The sequence below is a fragment of the Cherax quadricarinatus genome, chromosome 60 (assembly GCF_038502225.1).
Source record: "Cherax quadricarinatus isolate ZL_2023a chromosome 60, ASM3850222v1, whole genome shotgun sequence".
Taxonomy (NCBI): Eukaryota; Metazoa; Arthropoda; class Malacostraca; order Decapoda; family Parastacidae; genus Cherax; species Cherax quadricarinatus.
In genome coordinates, this window is record NC_091351.1 from 3925703 (window position 1) to 3942925 (window position 17223).

At 39.8% G+C, this 17223-nt stretch overlaps 1 protein-coding gene across 2 annotated transcripts in view; it reads left to right on the plus strand.

Moving 5' to 3' along the window:
- Positions 1 to 5458: 5458 nt before the first annotated feature.
- The window catches only part of LOC128694476 (transmembrane and immunoglobulin domain-containing protein 1), a 255305-nt gene continuing 243540 nt past the window's right edge, over positions 5459 to 17223 (plus strand). For both annotated transcript variants that reach the window (XM_053784610.2, XM_053784611.2), the window contains exon 1: positions 5459 to 5936. In XM_053784610.2, coding sequence (XP_053640585.1) covers positions 5931 to 5936 — 6 coding nt within the window. In that variant the 5' untranslated portion in view covers positions 5459 to 5930. The remainder of the gene's footprint in view (positions 5937 to 17223) is intronic.

A 17223-nucleotide genomic window follows, 5' to 3' on the forward strand; every position in this document is an offset into this window, starting at 1 on the left:
GGGTCAGGGGAGACATGATAACGACATACAAGATACTGCGGGGAATAGACAAGGTGGACAGAGATAGGATGTTCCAGAGAGGGGACACAGGGACAAGGGGTCACAACTGGAAGCTGAAGACTCAGACGAGTCACAGGGACGTTAGGAAGTATTTCTTCAGTCATAGAGTTGTCAGCAAGTGGAATAGCCTAGCAAGTGAAGTAGTGGAGGCAGGAACCATACATAGTTTTAAGAAGAGGTATGACAAAGCTCAGGAAGCAGAGAGAGAGAGGATCCAGTAGCGATCAGTGAAGAGGCGGGGCCAGGAGCTGAGTCTCGACCCCTGCAACCACAATTAGGTGAGTACAATTAGGTGAGTACACACACACACACACACACACACACCCTATCACGTGAGGTTAAGGAACTCAACCTGACGATACTGGAAAACAGAAACAGGAAAGATAGAGAGGACATTATAACGACTTATAAAATACTGAGAAGAATTAACAAGGTGGACAGGGACAGAATGCTACATAGATGGGACACAGCAACACGGGGCACAACTTGAAACTGCAAACTTGGATAAGTCATAGGGATATTGGGAAGTATTTCTTCAGCTTTAGAGTTGTCAGGAAGTGAAACAACCATATAAGAAAACCATACAAGAGAATCATACAAAAAAAACCATACACTAAAGCCAAAATGAAAACGGTTTCACAATAAGACGCTCAAGAATTACAAAGAGAAAGTTAAGGCTGAGCTCAAAGGTTACGTGTGATCCGACGAAACCATAAAATGCAGGAAACCAGAGTAATGCCAAAGTAATGGAGGAGGCGCAGGAGGCCATGTTAAAAGCCAAACAAACCTCGCAAGAAAGTATATATATATATATATATATATATATATATATATATATATATATATATATATATATATATATATATATATATATATATATATATATTGCAAAAGTGTTGAAAAATTAAGAATTTTTATTTAAAAGTTTAAAAGTTTATATTTTAAAGTTAAAACTAGAAATAAAATTGCCTCGTATACTCACCTAGTTGTACTCACCTAGTTGTGGTTTCAGGGGTCGATTCATAGCTCCTGGCCCCACCTCTTCACTGGCCGCTACTGTGTGTATGTGTGTGTGTGTGTGTGTGTGTAAGAGTATGTGAGGGGGGTCCAATCAATTAGTAGATGTTCACAATATTATGAGAGTAACATGAGTGTGTGTACGGTGTAAGAGTGATGAACTTTTGATCCAGCCCTTTGATGATAGTGTAGACCCGTGTGATATTGTAACACTTTATAGAATAGCTAGACCAGTGTTTTCCAAGGAGTGGTATAATCTACCCTGGGGTGAGTAAGAAAACTTCCGTAATGGTGATGTCAGTGACGGTGAAGTACAAAGAACTTGCAGCTCGTCAGGAAAGTCCCTCAATCAACTTCCTCTGTACTCTGCAGCGCTCACAGAGAGGCAATTGCATCTGAAAAAAAATGGTTCTTGATCTTAGGTCAGTTCTAAATGATCCGGTGAAAATGGTAAAATTTCATCGAAGTTCGTCCGCTATGTTCAAGGATTTTTACAGCGCTGCAAGGACACAGGCAGTGAACGTGAGCCATCTGCACACTGAACTACGCTGGTTGCAGCGCGGCAAAGTTCTGACAAGGATTTTTGTAATGAGATGAGAAATTCTGAAATTGTTTATGGACATGTTATACTTTTCTTCTTGCCTGCATGAAGAGGACTGGTTACATAAGCTGGCATATCTAGCAGACATTTCTTCGGCTTGAATGAACTGAATTTGCGTTTCCATAGTGTCGGTGCCACAGTGTTTAACACACAAGACAAGACCGAAGCACCAATTACAAAATGCTGACAATCTGGTCAATCTACGTACATGTGAATTCCCTTTAGTGTTTTCTAGCGCCTCAAGAACTTGTCGAAACAACTGAAAAGTTCTTGGAAGAGCATGTGAAAGGCCTAACAATTGAATACCTCTAGTAACCAAGCTAACAGATGCTCAGATACTTGACTCTCAAGGGACAAGTCTCAGAGCTGGACAGGCGGTCCATTTGAAATTTCTCTCCCTGTCTCACACCTGTCATTTCATGAACAGGAGCAAGTAATGGAGTTATCGTCTGATGGGGAGACTCCAAATACATTTCAAACAAGAACCACTCGTGAATTCCTGGGCACGAGTCATGGAAGACTATACTGACTTATCCGAGCGAGCTATGAGGGGTATCGATGCCCTTTGCCATGACGTACCCATGCGAGGCCAGTGATGAGGGTGCGAGGAGTGGGTCATTGTTTGGAAAGGGCAACCAGTGCCTAAACTGCTTTATAACCACTGAGTATAGAACAGCTGGTGCGAATCATCACCTCACTGTATACCACATTCATTTGTTTTTTTTAAGGCGCGTGCCGTGTTGCTAGAAAGAACTCTTGATCCATGGAATTGGACTTCGCCTCCCGTTCCTTAGGCCTTCAAGAACATTCATATGAGCGGCTCTTGATACAATATATAGGAATTTCCCATTCCTCGGATTAATCCTAAATATTCTATACGATCCATACTCCAGTTTTAGGGCTTCTCATAAAAAATATAATATAATACTTTTCGCTTCACCGAGAGGCTTTGATAATTTAAAAACAGCCATATTTACATATTGCGTAAAGTAGATAGAAATGACAGTTTAAATATTTGTTTATTTTAATCTGCCCATTAGGGTACTTATTACTCATCATTGTAAGACAACCTGAAGTTACCATACCCCCGGCCGGGATTGAACCCGCGGTCATAGTCTCAAAACTCCAGCCCGTCGCGTTAGCCACTAGACCAGCTAGCCACAATAAGATTCATCCAACTAGGTATATTTCTACACCATAGGAAGGTTAGCACAGGCACCACCTATGGTGTAGAAATATACCTAGTTGGATGAATCTTATTGTGGCTAGCTGGTCTAGTGGCTAACGCGACGGGCTGGAGTTTTGAGACTCTATGACCGCGGGTTCAATCCCGGCCGGGGTATGGTTTGTTTGCAATCGTGTCATTACGATTTCTTAAGTCAACCTGAAGTTGCTTTGTTAGTGTTGACACAAGATATGCTGTTGTGTGTGTATATATATATATATATATATATATATATATATATATATATATATATATATATATATATATTAACGTAATTTCTTTAAAGATCATCTCCTCTTACGATTTTTTTGGTCCCAAACATTTTTTTTTTAACAGGAACTTCCTGGTAGTGTTGAAAATGGAGACAAACCCGCATTAATTTTATATTCATAGTGAAGCGCTAAGCATAAAGGGCCATAAAACATGTGGGGAATTGAAGGTGAACATACTCAAGGAAGGAAGAGTAGCTCCAGTTCCTTGGATAAGAGTTTCCTTGAACTTAATTTTGTAATAAATTTCCTTATTTTTCTTCTTCTCTTCCTCGATCTTCTGTTTCAATAAGTTACTAATGTTATTCACATTATTCACTGAGAAAAGTTCGTTTATCTCTCTCATGAAAGTCTTAAATATTTATCAACAGTTAGATAAACTCAGCACAAAGACTGAACATCAGATTTTATATACGCAGGTTTTAAATATATATTGTGTAATATGAAATACCATGTTACATAATACATGTATTCCTGAAAGGTACGCAACAATAATGCTTTCTGTGTTTTCCTTTGTATGTGCATTTTGTATACCCGCAAAGGCATCATTATCTTAGGATACGATATTACGAAGTTATCTTTTATTTCTCAAAGAGGAAGAAGTTCTTGTAAACTAGTGAAGTCATAAACTAATTAATAGGTCGTGTTCTATTATGACCAGTGCCAAGTGGCACTACGTTGGCTCTTGAAGAACTAAACACCACGAACGTAATTCTTGATTTTAGGAATTCGCTGTGCAGTGATTCTTCGGGCGAATATTTTTTAGTTGGTTTCGGTTTGTCAAGGACCTGCCAAATATAGTCCTGTAGTGCTGCTGCAGTGTTCCCCCTTTATGTTCTTTTGTTCTTAACTGGAGTGTAAATCCTGTTTCCAGTAGGCCAGCGAAGGCTTAAATCCGTTAACAGGTCATTGTAGTAAACAGGAGGATTAACAGGGGCCTGTACTCTTAGCTACTCGACCTTTACCTAATTATCTGACTGACCTGTTTCCTGACTAACAACATGAGAACATAAGAAAAAAGAACACTGCAGCAGGCCTACTGGATCATATTAGGCAGATCTTTTTTCAAACCAAAACCCACTAACAAAAATATTCGCCCAAACCATTTTTCATTGCTACTCTTAACTGATGCTTATGCACTGAGAGCGAGCTTTGACAGCTCATTTAACTGATGAGCAGAAGTGTATTGTGATTTCGTGAGTATATACTATATAGTTTGAGAGGTGAAAGTCTCATCAAATATATATAACCGTTGAGTTTACATTGATCCCTTAATTATGAATAAAAGTATTCTTATCTGGTAGATTATACGTGGGATGCAGCCTTAGTTAATGACACACATGTAGTCGATAACGCTGAAACTTATTAAAAACCAATCTGGTTTAGCTTTTAAAAACAACTAAATATAATAAAACAATCGACAGTGGAAAAACATGAAAATTTAATAAAAGTTAGCCAGTCCCTGTTATTCCCATAGTGGTCCGAATTATTCCCCATGGAGACTTAATTATTCCTACTGTAGACTACATTATTCCTACTCTAGACTAAATTATTCCTACTGTAGTCTCATCTGAGTTTTCTAAATGATGCTATGGAAGAAGAGGCACGTGAAGGAGGAATGTCTTGTGTCCGGACCCGCTCCTTTAAGGGATACCTTGAGAAGTGCGAGAGTAAGAGTGTTGTGTGTGTCTGTGTGGGTGTGAGAGATGTATTTCTGTGTGGGTGGAAGTTCCTTGAAGTTCCAAGCGAGTTCCTTCTAGGAAACTCCCATGATAAAGAGTTACAAACATGCTTTATTGCCTATCTCTGCCCTGTATGAAAAGTTTTAAGTTCCTCCTTACCACAAGTTTATTGTTCGGCTCGAGTGTCAGTGACTGATCGAGTTCAGTTTTGATAAATGTTACATTCAGTCTTTATTACACGTGCTTTGATAATGTATGTTTTAGAGAATTTATATACATACTGTCTCACGCGGATGTTGATGTGTGTGTATGTGTGTTTGCTTGGATTGCGTGTGTGTATGTGTGTGTTTGCATGAATTGAGTGTATGTATTTGGGAGTGCGCTTGTATCTGCTTGTGTGCATTAGTGCGTGCTTGTACTGGCGTGCGCAAGTACCATCACTCACTAACGGAGCAACCGCATTAAAAAACAGTGAACCAATATGGAAAAAAGTTCCTGGAAACGTGTTTGCATCGATACTCTGAACAAGGTTAAAACGCTGACGTCTCCTGGGCAGGAGGTGACGTTTGGCAACACCCGCTGTGCTGTGAGGCCTTGCGATGGGCGTGTCTGCTCCGTCAGTAGTTCCTCGGCCCTGGTGGAGTTTGGCTGTGTCGCTCGTCGCGTATGGACACTTGCCTGCTCTTGTTGAGCCTTCACCTAACTCTTTGAGTTTCATTATGTGTGAACTAGTTTATCGTCATATGACTTGAAAACTCTTCCGCATGTGTCCATGTACGAGAGCTTACGAGAATTGTCGAACTTAACGTAAAGTGATTTGATTTTAAAACAGCAGTGAGGTAGTTGTCACCGTATATAATGTGATTTGACCATTATTTTAATTGATGTATAGTGACAGTACTAAATAGTGCTATAAATAAATAAAAACCGTGTGAGGTATAGAACAAATATAGATGTATAGAGAAATGTCAGCTGTATTAGCAGAAACGAGCAGTTGGACGTTAAAGAGAGAAATAAGAATATCTTCACTAGTATTTACATACGAGCACTTTGAATAAATTTCATCACACACTCCTATGAAGGTAAGTACAGGTGGTGATGATATTTTGTCGGTCAGGAGATGAAAATTTCTTATGACGCAAGGTTTAGTCGTGTGATGACCCCATTCAGTGCGTCTTTTGCTCGTTTGACCGAGGCCTTAACTCCCCTTGGCTTAGAGCGGAGGTCCATCCGATAAACATTAAGGATCGCATCGTAAGAGGTGATGGGTGGACGTCAGGTAGACGCTTACTCGACCCACCAATGTGGGCACTCGAGCTTTAGCTTCAAGTTCGATATACAGAACTTCAGTATTTTCTGTCTGAATGTCTTCACGTGTTCGCTTGTGCTACTTACCGGTGTACTCGTTTATTTTCATCTATTTGTCTATCTATCCCTATCCATCCATATCCATCGCTGTCCATGTGTATCTATTACACACACACACATTATATATATATATATATATATATATATATATATATATATATATATATATATATATATATATATATATATATATATATATATATATATATATAATACGGAAAACTAAAGTGTAATGAACACTTATCAATGCTCAATAATAACCCACATGGAGACAGAAACTCAGAAGATTAATTGGTCTGTATATTTCGATTCCCTTCTGGGATCCTCTTCAGTAGAGAATTCCAGAAGAGGATCGAAATATACAGATCAATGAATCTTCTGAGTTTATCTCCATGTAGGTTATTACTGGACATATATATATATATATATATATATATATATATATATATATATAATATATATATATATATAATATATATATATATATAATATATATATATATATATATATATATATATATATATATATATATATATATAATTACGTGTGTGTGTCGCTTTGTTAATTTATGAGTAAATGCCTAACATATAAGCTTAGGACCAAGTGTTTAACAACACTAATTTAAGAATTAGTTTGTTCGTAAGTTCGTAATTACGCTGAATTGGGAGCGATTGTTAGTTCTATATCAAAGACCTCTCAGTAAATAACTTCACTACTGGGTCTGCCACAGAGGCTGGAAGATGATGCTGGTGTTGGCAGATGATTTTGGAACTGGAAGGCAGTGGTGGTGCCGAAAGCTGCTTCTGGCACTGGAGGCTGATGTTAGTCTTGGCAGCTGATACTGGAAGCTGATGGTGTTACCTGCGCCCATAGAAACAGATTCTGGTACTGGAAGTTGGCACTGCTTCTGGAAGCTGGAGCTGGTGCTGGAACTTGGTACTGGTGCTGGAAGCTAGTGCTGGAAGTTGGTACCGGTGCTGGAAGCTAGTGCTGGAGGTTGGTGCTTGTTCTGGAAGTTGACGCAGGTACTGGAAACTGGTGCTGGTGCTGAAAGCTAGTGCTAGAAGTTAGCGCTGGTACTGGAAGTTGGTGCTGGTGCTGGAAGCGAGCGCTGGTGCTGGAAGTTGGTACTGGTGCTGGAAGCTAGTGCTGGAAGTTGGTACTGGTACTGGAAGCTAGCGCAGGTGCTGGAAGTTATCGCTGGTGCTTGAAGTTGGTTGTCGTTCAGGTGCTGGAAGTTGATGTCGGTGCTAGAATCCAGTGTTGGTACTGGAAGTTGGTGCTGGTGAAGGAAGATAGCGCTCGTGTTGAAAGATGGTGCCAGTTCTGTTGCAGGAAGATACTGCTACTTGAAGCTGATTCTTGTGCTGAGAATTGCTTATTTGTTTTGCATTAGTCAGAGACAGGGGGTTCATGTCAGCTCATAGCTGACATGAACCCCCCTGTTTGGACACATTAACGCTTATTTAGCGTTAATGTGTCCAAACGCATTAACGCTAAATAAGCTACTTGGAAGATTCATCCCGGATAAATTGATAATCAATATTTATAATACTCTACGAGTCCTGCATCAGAGGTTTAACTAGTAAATTCTTGTCTTTGATGCTGGTGGTAAACACTGATGCTAGAATTTTATTCCGGAAGATTATCTTAGTTCTGGAAGTTGATGCTGGCGAGGGAAGCTTGTTCTGAAAGCTAATGCTGGTGCTGGCTGATGGGGCTGGAAGATGACGATGGTGCCTGCAGTTGATGTTGGGGTGGAAATCTGATGCGGTTGCTGGAGGCTGTTGCTAGAAGTTGTTGCTAGTGCTGGAAGCTGTTTCTGTTGTTGGAAGCTGTTGCTAGTGCTGGAAGCTGTTTCTGTTGTTGGAAGCTGTGGCTGATACTGGAAGCTGATGCTGGTGCTCGAAGCTGCTGCTGCTGCTGCTGGGAATCTGATGCTGGTGCTAGGAGCTTGTGCTTCAAGCTGGTGCTGATGCTGGAAGCTAATGATGCTGGTGTTGGTGCCAGGAGCTGTCTGGAAGCAGATGCTGGGAAGTTGATGCTGGAAGATTATACCGATGCTGGGAAGCTGATGCTGAGAAGCTGATGCTGGCAGCTGATGCTGAGAAGATCGAGAAGCTGATCCCGAGAAGCTGATGCTGAGAAGCTGATGCTGGAAGTTGATGCTCATGCTGGAAGATGAATCTGGAAGCTGATGCTAATGCTGGAAGCTGGTGCAGGGAACTGTCTGTGTGGAGTCATTGTTTCCACCAGAGCTCCTGTAAAATGTGGGTAAAATGCACATAGGTTATTAAGTTATTTATATTTTTTGATGGTAGATCACGCCCAGAGACATCACTGGTCTCGTTAATACAGCAGTTTTGCATAATGACGTGTACATAGCTATGTATCTTCTCATGTTCTTCCTTCAAGGGGTTGCCTTGGTACTGGTGAACGGTTCTTGATCCAAGGAAATGATTTTGCTTTCCACTTTCTCTGAATAAACATGATTTAGCTTATCCTTTCCCCTGTCTCTCTCTTCCCATGAATATTATAAATAGATGTGACCTGAGAATACCCACATGCTGACAGGAACACATTGTAACAAGAAATTTGATATTTTGAACCTCGTCTGAGAGTTCCTTTAGCAGTACCTGAAAGTGAAGGATAAGGGCCACTTGAGGGGTAGTGACTGGACACTAGGTTGTGCGAAATGTAATTACGAGCTGGTATTTAATGGTGGGTCGCCAGGTTCTGGGAACTTAGGTCGGGAGCATGGCAAATTTTGAAATCGCACCAGGAATCCATTTTCCTTTCTAGGTGTTGTAATTAGGTTTTATTTCACTTAGAGCAACTTTTATTATTATCTCTTATACGTGTATTTTATTGTGTTCAATATTTTGGCAAAATCCCAATTTATCCTGTAAAATTATTTATGATGTTGGAACAAAACAGATCTCTCCTGAAGGTGTTTTATAAACCTTTTATGTTCCACATTTCTAGTTGGATGTAAATAAGGTAGCAGTCTCGGCAGAGAATTTGAAATATATACCTCATTTATCATCAGTTTTCCTATTTTTTTGAGATACAGTTGTCATTATATTTAGATAAGAGAGAATTATATTAGTTAAGAGTTTATTTTTCTCCTGCATATCACTGTTAAAGAAGGTAATTAAATTCTGCTTCTTCTTCTTCTTAAAGATTCGCCGGTATTCTCCCGGCCCGGGCCTTTTCCAAGTGGTGGCCCGGCCTTGGCTCCCTCTTTAGGGAGTGTCTGAGACCTAAGTCTCCCATGGGAGGAGGCACAAGTACCTCCTCATCTTTGGGACCAACTGTCCCATGGCCTAGCCACAAGCTAGGCCTCTCTGGTCTGCCATCCCCGCCCCAAGGAGGCAAATGGGAATGACAGTCTTATGAGCTAAAGGCTCGGGCTCTTCTCTGCCTTTAAATTTTGCTTTCTTTGCAAGTCGGATAAGTTAGTCTATAATAGTTATGAAAAGCTTTGCTTACGATTTCCTTGATGCGATAGTCAGAGAATAAAAGATTTCTGAGCTGTTGATGGGTGGATATTTTTTGCATTTCAAACCCTGGGCAGCAGATTTGCAAGTCTTTAAGAAATAGACAGGACCCTGTGCGTTTTCAAAACTTGTTTAGAACGGTTCCTAAAAAAAGCATAATTTTTTTTTTGTGAGCGTGTATACTCGCCTATTTGTGGTTGTAGGGGTGGGGACTCAGCTCTTGGCCCCGCCTCTTCACTGATCGCTACTAGGTCCTCTCTCTCCCTACTCCATGACTCCTGCCTCCACTACATCACTTGCCAGACTGTTCCACTTCCTCACAACTCTGACTGAAGAAATACTTCCTAACATCCCTTCGACTCATCTAAGTCTTCAACTTCCAATTGTGACCCCTTGTTTCTGTATCCCATCTTTGGAACATCCTGTCTCTGTCCACCTTATCTATTCCTCGCAGTATTTTGTATGTCGTTATCATGTCTCCCCTGGCCCTCCTTTCCTCCAGTGTCGTCAGGCCGATTTCCCTTAACCTTTCTTCGTAGAACATTTCCCTTAACTCTGAAACTAGTCTTGTTGGAAACCTTTGCGCTTTCTAGAATTTCCTGACGTGCTTGACCATGTGTAGGTTCAAAACTGGTGTTGCATACTCCAGTATGGGCTGATGTACAATGCTCGGTATTATACTAACCCCAAGATCTTTCTCCTTGAGTGAGGTTTGCAGTCTTTGGCCACCTATCCTATACTCTGTCTCCAGTCTTCTTTGCCCTTCCCCGATCATCATGACTTTGCATTTGGCGGGGTTAAATTCGAGGAGCCAGTTGCTGGACCACTCGTCCAGCCTGTCCAGGTCTCTTTGTAGTCCTGCCTGATCCTCATTTGTTATAATTCTCCTCATCAATTTCACATTATCTGCGAACAGGGACACTTCTGAGTCTATCCCTTCCGTCATGTCATTCAAATATACCAAAAATAGCACTGGTGTGTGTGTGTGTATGTATGTATGTATGTTAATATGGGGTTACTTTCTATAAATAGTGAAATCAGTATTTTAATCACCTTCATTAATTATTACATTCATGAAAGGCAGTTTCATGTTGACGGTTCTTGTATGTACAAGTTAATATAGTTATGAAAAGATTAATTTCACTGTTTCAAAAAAGCTAACACACCGAATTACATTCATTCTTTTTCATAGCCATTCTAAACAAGATAAGTACGGTGTCCGGTCTACTTCTGAGAACTTTACGTAATTACTTGTCAAGATTATTAAAGGGCGACGTTAACACTATTAATACAATAGTCGAGAAAATACACAATGCACAACCCGCACATGCAAGACTGGATGTTTTGACGACGTTTCGGTCTGACTTGAACCATGAACTAGTCATAAAGAAAGCTGAAATAGATTGAGTATTTCATTCCGGAAGGTTTACACAAAGCTAACCCAAACTCTTTTGAGGTAACACCATCAACTCCCAAAGAAAACAAAAATTAATCGTCCAGTGGCATAATGGAGAAAATAAACAACCAATATATTTTCTTCTCGTAATGTAACATACAATTATTTCTCAAAAATTAGAAACCAACAATTGATGAGAATATGCATATTAAATTCCTTGCCAAGACTATAATCTTGTCTATGTAGGGGAGAAAAAGGCGTCAAGTTCTAACTAGGTTGGTGGAACATAAAAAGTCTGTTAAATGCGGCCAGAAGAGCTCTATGTTCCACTGTCTTAAAAATCACAATTTCAGGGCAAATTGGGACAAAGCCGAAATATTAGACCCAACAGACAACACCTAAAAAAATCAACCGAAGCTAATCTAAATGAAACGAAACCCAGTCTTAACATCTCGAAAGGAAAAGTGGAGCCTCGTGCTTTTATGGTGGAGACTCGTGGTTCTATGGTGGAGCCTCATGTTGCCATTGAGCCTCGTGCTTCCATGGTGGAGCCTCGTGCTTTCATGGTGGAGCCTCATGCTTCAGAATGCGCCTAACACGTCATAGTCATCCATGACTCTTCGTTGACATACCTGAAAGCTAGTCTTACATTCGGTAGAGAGCATTCGTTGCACAAGATATTCGCTTTTGTGAGCCTTGGTCAATAGGTACTATGCTCACTCCTAGGTCTTCCTCATTAAGAGAGGTTTGCAGCCTCTAATCCCCGAATCTATACTCAATTTTCGGTCTTCTCCTTTCCACAATTTTCGTAACTTTTTATTTTCGGGTTGAATTCCATTAAATATTTGTGTGACCAGTCCTACATTTGGTACATGATCATTTCTAGTTGTTGTCCTTATGTTTTTTTTCGCCTTGTCAATTTTACATCTGCTAACAGGAAGAGTCCTACTCTATATCTTTTTGCATACCGGAAACAGAACCGGCCCCAATACTGATCCTTGTGGAACCCCACCTGATATACTTGTTCATTCTGACAACTTTTATCGGAAAGTCACTCTTTGTAACTTTCCATAAGTTGCTCTATGATCCACTGTTATATCTGATTAATTTTTTGTTCCACACACACACACACACACACACACACACACACACACACACACACACACACACACACACACACACACACACACACACACACACACACACACACACACACACACACACACACACACACACACACACACACACACACACACTCTCTCTCTCTCTCTCTCTCTCTCTCTCTCTCTCTCTCTCTCTCTCTCTCTCTCTTTCTCGTCTCACGCCCATTCCTTTATCACGGGATTCCAGCAGGTTTGTGAGACAGGATTTCCTCTTCTCTCCAGGTGTCACACCGTTCTTATTCTCTTTAACCTCTACATTACTTTACACATGCCTGTCAGTGATACTGATCTATGGTTTAATACTTCATGTCTGTCTCCGTTCTTAAATACTGTGACTGCTAGATGCCCGTATCAACTGACTCGTTGAAGGTATCAGGTAGCGGTTTGGACATTACTTCTGGACGCTCTCACAGAATCGATGGTGAGCTGTATCCAGCTCACTTATAAGTTTCTTCCTCTCTTTCCCTGTTATGTGTATGGTGTTTAGTAGCTGGTGTGGTTCTTCGCTTCGGTTCTCTGGCTTTGCCCCTGTTTCTACTGAGAAAACCTTCTTCAATCAGTTGTTTAGTTCTTCAAAGATTTCCTTGTCATTTCTCGAGAGTTTCTTTTCTGTGTGTGTGTGTGTGTGTGTGTGTGTGTGTGTGTGTGTGTGTGTGTGTGTGTGTGTGTGTGTGTGTGTGTGCGCGCGTGTGTGTGTACACGTGCTTGCGTACGTGAATGCACACTTACCTATATACAACTGCTGGGGTCAATTCACAGCTCCTGGCTATTCCTTTTCGCTGGTCGCTACTATGTCCACTCTCGGCAGCAAGAATCTCTTCGTACCTCTTCTTAAAGCTATGTATAGATCCCGCTTCTACCACTTTCAGGCAACTCTTAAGGCTGAAGAATTATTTCCTAGCATCCCTACGACTCATCTGAGTTTTCCAGTTGCCTATTTCTCATCTTTGAAACCCTCTGCCCCTGTTCACTTTGTCAGTTCCTCTCAGTATTTTGTACGTCGTTATCATATACCCCTTGTCCTGTCTTCCAGTGTCATCAGAGCCCTCTTAACCTCTCCTCACAGAACATACCCCATTGCTCTGGGACTAGTCTTGTTGCAAACCTTTGCACTTTCTCCAGTTTCTTGATTAGATTTGCCAGCCGGGCATTTGCTGCCGCAGCTATTTGACTGATGCGTGCCTCAAGAAATATGCTCGGTATGTTACGCCAAGGTAACATACCGAGGGTCCCCCCCCCCGAGCCTGTGCTCCGTCTGTAGTATTCTTTCACGTCGGCTGTGAACAGGGACACTTCTGACTTTATCTTTTCTGTTATGTCATTCACCTACACAAGAAACAGCACTGGCTTTAGGACTGATCCCTATGCAATCCTCCTCGTCACATGCACCCCTGTGTGTGTGTGTGTGTGTGTGTGTGTGTGTGTGTGTGTGTGTGTGTGTGTGTGTGTGCTGCCTAACAAACTTACAAGAATTGGGAATTCCTTAAAAAATAATTTGGGACAAGTCAGATTACTTTAACATGATTTTTTTCATAGTTTTACTTGCGAGTGTGTTGCAGGGGTAGCAAACTTACGAGTGTGTTGCAGGGGTAGCAAACTTACGAGTGTGTTGCAGGGGTAGCAAACTTACGAGTGTGTTGCAGGGGTAGCAAACTTACGAGTGTGTTGCAGGGGTAGCAAACTTGCGAGTGTGTTGCAGGGGTAGCAAACTTACGAGTGTGTTGCAGGGGTAGCAAACTTACGAGTGTGTTGCAGGGGTAGCAAACTTACGAGTGGGTTGCAGGGGTAGCAAACTTGCGTGTGTGTTGCAGGGGTAGCAAACTTGCGTGTGTGTTGCAGGGGTAGTAAACTTGCGTGTGTGTTGCAGGGGTAGCAAACTTACGAGTGTGTTGCAGGGGTAGCAAAATTGCCTCTCGCCCATGGGGACAAGAATGCGTAATACCGCTCTCATTATATTATATTCACAAATAAATTCATTTCATTTTCCTAAGATACGTGATAAATTTAGGAAGTGTAACATATATTACTTCGCTTCATATTTTATATATATATGAGTATCGCACTGTCTGAGAACCTCTTCAATACCTGCTAAAGAGGACCTCAGATCCTCTTCAGCAAATGCGGAAGAGGCTCTATTTCTCATCTTCGTGTGGGTTATGCCTCCCTAATGACAAGTTTACATCACACCTGGCAGCACACTATATTGCTCGTTTTTTTCTCTTCTCATTCATCACTTCCCTAAAGACGTAAATTAACCGAAAGCGCTTTTAAAATTCCGTGTTTTAATATCCTTGAGTGGTTACTCGGCATCACCTGAATCCCGTGTTAATCATATTTTTTCTGCGCCATTAATACCCGTGTCAGTTTATTTTCTCTGACAAATGTAATGTAACACGAACAAAAAAAATTACATAAAAAATTAAACGAGCGTGTTTTCATCACGGACAGATATTTAATTATGTGTAATATCAACTCGTATCCAGACATGACTGAATTGATATTTGGTATTAAGACGTATCGACGAGATATTGTAGTAATTTAAATTACTGTATGTGATTTAGTTTTAAGACGTATCGACGAGATATTGTAGTAATTTAAATTACTATATATGATTTAGTATTAAGATGTATCGACGAGATATTGTTGTGATTTAAATTACTGTATGTGATTTAGTATTAAGACGTATCGACGAGAAATGGTTGAAGTTTAAATTACTCTATGTGGTTTAATTTGTATTAAATTAAAATGTCTGCAGATTACGATGTGCTGTACACATACTGCCTGGGGGAAAAAATGGCTAAGGAATTAAACTACTCTGCCGTTTTAGGAAAATATTTCAAGTAATGTAAGAGAGAGGGATGTAAAGAAATACTATTTTTTTTACGAGAATTCCATTAAACGTACTGCTGGTCCTCCTTCAGAAACCTCTTGAGATGACGCCATTTTTTTCTCCTCAGTAAAACAACTGAGCTGGTTTCTTATAACCAGCGTCCCTCGTCAGCTTTCAAAATAATCCTCACTGTAAGGCGTAATATCCGTACGAGACGAGTTTCAGCTCCGGTCTTCTTCATTCCCCCCTAACAATTACGTCCTCATCTGAATTTCAAATCCGAGCGTGAATTTGATCGGAAGGCAGAGGGGCTCCGGCGAGACGATTAACAACAATCTCAGGGTGCGTGAGATCAACTCAAGACGCCGCTCTAATCACTCTATTGATGCAGTCTTCTTGGTACAAGCTGAAGACAGTTCCCAAGACAGTCTGCGTCTTCGTGCATACATAAAATTCATTTAATCTGTATAATTTATACAAGCCATGATTAAGTCAAGCAGTTTATTACTGCCAGCTTGAAAGATTTTAATATAATATTTTTCTGATTTATTGCACCTTATTTTTTTGCATTTCAGTTTATAAATCATTGTTCTTTCTGTTGAAGGACTTATGGAGATTATTTCTCGGAACCATATTTAAGAAACATCAAGGGGGACTTCTCATAAATCAGGAGAAATAGAAAAAAAAATTCTTCGTACACATGTCTTAGTCATATAACTCGGTTAGTGGAGCTTCTGATCACTTGACAGAGACCTTCCCCCGGCATACCCGTCCACCCATAAAGAATATTTATTTACAAACATGGGGATTCCAGCGTTTTTCCCATTCCTAATCAAGACAAGATTCTCAGAGGACAATTGCCAAAGTTGTTTTAACCAGATTCAGCAGACCAAACCTACTAATATTCAGGAAAGTTGAAATGACTCTTCAGAGTCGGGAAGCTGCAGTTGGCCCAACAGTTTCTCAATTCTTGTAAAGAATATGGCATTTTGCCTAATTTTATTAAGTTCACGGTCTACGTCCCACGTTTTCTTACCGGCAGCAACTTTGTGAATAAGACAGTAAATTGTCTGAGGATAGTATTAAAACACATATATCACTCAGTAAATTAGTTTATTTTTCCTTTGATTATAAATATCTTTCCATCACAAATACGACCGGGATAAAAAAAAAAATCTTAAACTTAATTAATTTAGAAAGAGTTTTACCTTATCTGGCAGATATTTTATTAAACTAGAAAAACAGAGTTTTACACTGAAATTAAAATTTATGCGTGTACAGCAGATCTACAATTTTTTTTAACCGACTCTTAGGAAAAAATGAAAAATATTTTTTTTCCAAGCTACAACTATAGAGAGGAAATTTGAAAGACTAAAAAATATTAATATGACACCAATTTTTATCATGGTAAATATTTAATTCATTCCAATCGTTCATTTCTTAAACTGGATGAACGGGATTCAAACATGTCCATAAACGTACATGAGAAAGGTCACGTGAAAGAAAGAAAAAGCCTCGTCATAATGAAAGCTTATCCAGTACCTGTGGGGTTTCAACACTATCGGCAGAACACTGCTGTTATATAAGGGGACAAAATAAATCTCGTTCCTGTGTCTTGGTGCAGTATAACTGTGTATACTGTTTGTAGTATACATATTGTATAAACTCTATTACATAGTATACATATTGTATAAACTCTATTACATAGTATACATATTGTATAAACTCTATTACATAGTATACATATTGTATAAACTCTATTACATAGTATACATATTGTATAAACTCTATTACATAGTATACATATTGTATAAACTCTATTACATAGTATACATATTGTATAAACTCTATTACATATTATACATATTGTATAAACTCTATTACATAGTATACATATTGTATAAACTCTATTACATAGAATATACTCTGTATAATTTTGTATTTCCTGTCAGTGCTCTTTAATTATCTCCAGTTTTACATGTAATTTATATATATAATTTATAAATTATATAAGTGCTAGAATGAGGAAAGAGGGAAGCAGAGGAGAATAAATACCCAGGGGTGCCAAGCACACCCATATCCTGAGGTACGTTTATTATCTTCTCTGAGGTG